Source organism: Ictalurus furcatus, chromosome 19 (genome assembly GCF_023375685.1).
Source record: "Ictalurus furcatus strain D&B chromosome 19, Billie_1.0, whole genome shotgun sequence".
In the NCBI taxonomy this organism is placed as follows: domain Eukaryota; kingdom Metazoa; phylum Chordata; class Actinopteri; order Siluriformes; family Ictaluridae; genus Ictalurus; species Ictalurus furcatus.
In genome coordinates this window covers 20,512,025-20,512,642 of record NC_071273.1, presented here as the reverse complement: position 1 = coordinate 20,512,642, position 618 = coordinate 20,512,025, and the positions used below count along the sequence as shown (strand labels likewise).

General features: G+C 39.6%; 1 protein-coding gene across 1 annotated transcript in view; it reads right to left on the bottom strand.

Moving 5' to 3' along the window:
- The window catches only part of mpped1 (metallophosphoesterase domain containing 1), a 37,231-nt gene extending 37,195 nt beyond the window's left edge, over positions 1-36 (bottom strand). Inside the window, exon 1 of the mRNA XM_053650030.1 lies at positions 6-36. Coding sequence (XP_053506005.1) covers positions 6-36 — 31 coding nt within the window. The remainder of the gene's footprint in view (positions 1-5) is intronic.
- Between the last annotated feature and the right edge of the window lie 582 nt (positions 37-618).

The window sequence follows — 618 nt, the reverse complement described above, 5'->3', positions numbered from 1 at the left end:
CTTACTTGTACAAATAACCTGGAAATTATGCTTCATATTTTGTATGATTAACAAAAAAAAAAAGAAAGGATGTAAGCCATGGCCTCAGCACAAGTGTATTAGGTGGCTGAAAAAACCCTGTGTGGAAAACTGTGTGTCCTGACTGCCTGCTTGTTTGTGTTTACATGGTCCAATTTTTCAAGACACGCCCCCAAACACCCTTTTACTCCGCCCCATCTCAGTCTTTTTTGAAAGAAAACACATGGCTGAAACCGGCAAGCGCCCAGCACAGCCAGATACGCAGTAAAACTAGAATAAACTTCGACAGTGCTTTTGCATTATTACTGTAATTTATTACGGATGATGGGAATGAAGTTGGATGCAGAATTAGCGACAGCGCTCCTGGACAGGTTTGTACTGTTTGAATGGCTGCTTCACATCATGAATTAAGTAAATACATTTTTATCCCTAAGAGATGAACCACTTTTAGAGAAATGTATGCAATGCTAGCTAACTCCAGTGCAGCCAACACTGCTAACTGTGCAAACACCAGAGGTGACAGTCACCTGAAATTCTTCTGAGCGTTCATTAAAAAAAATGTCAACTAAATTAATGTTAAACTGTTGTTTTAGCCATCAC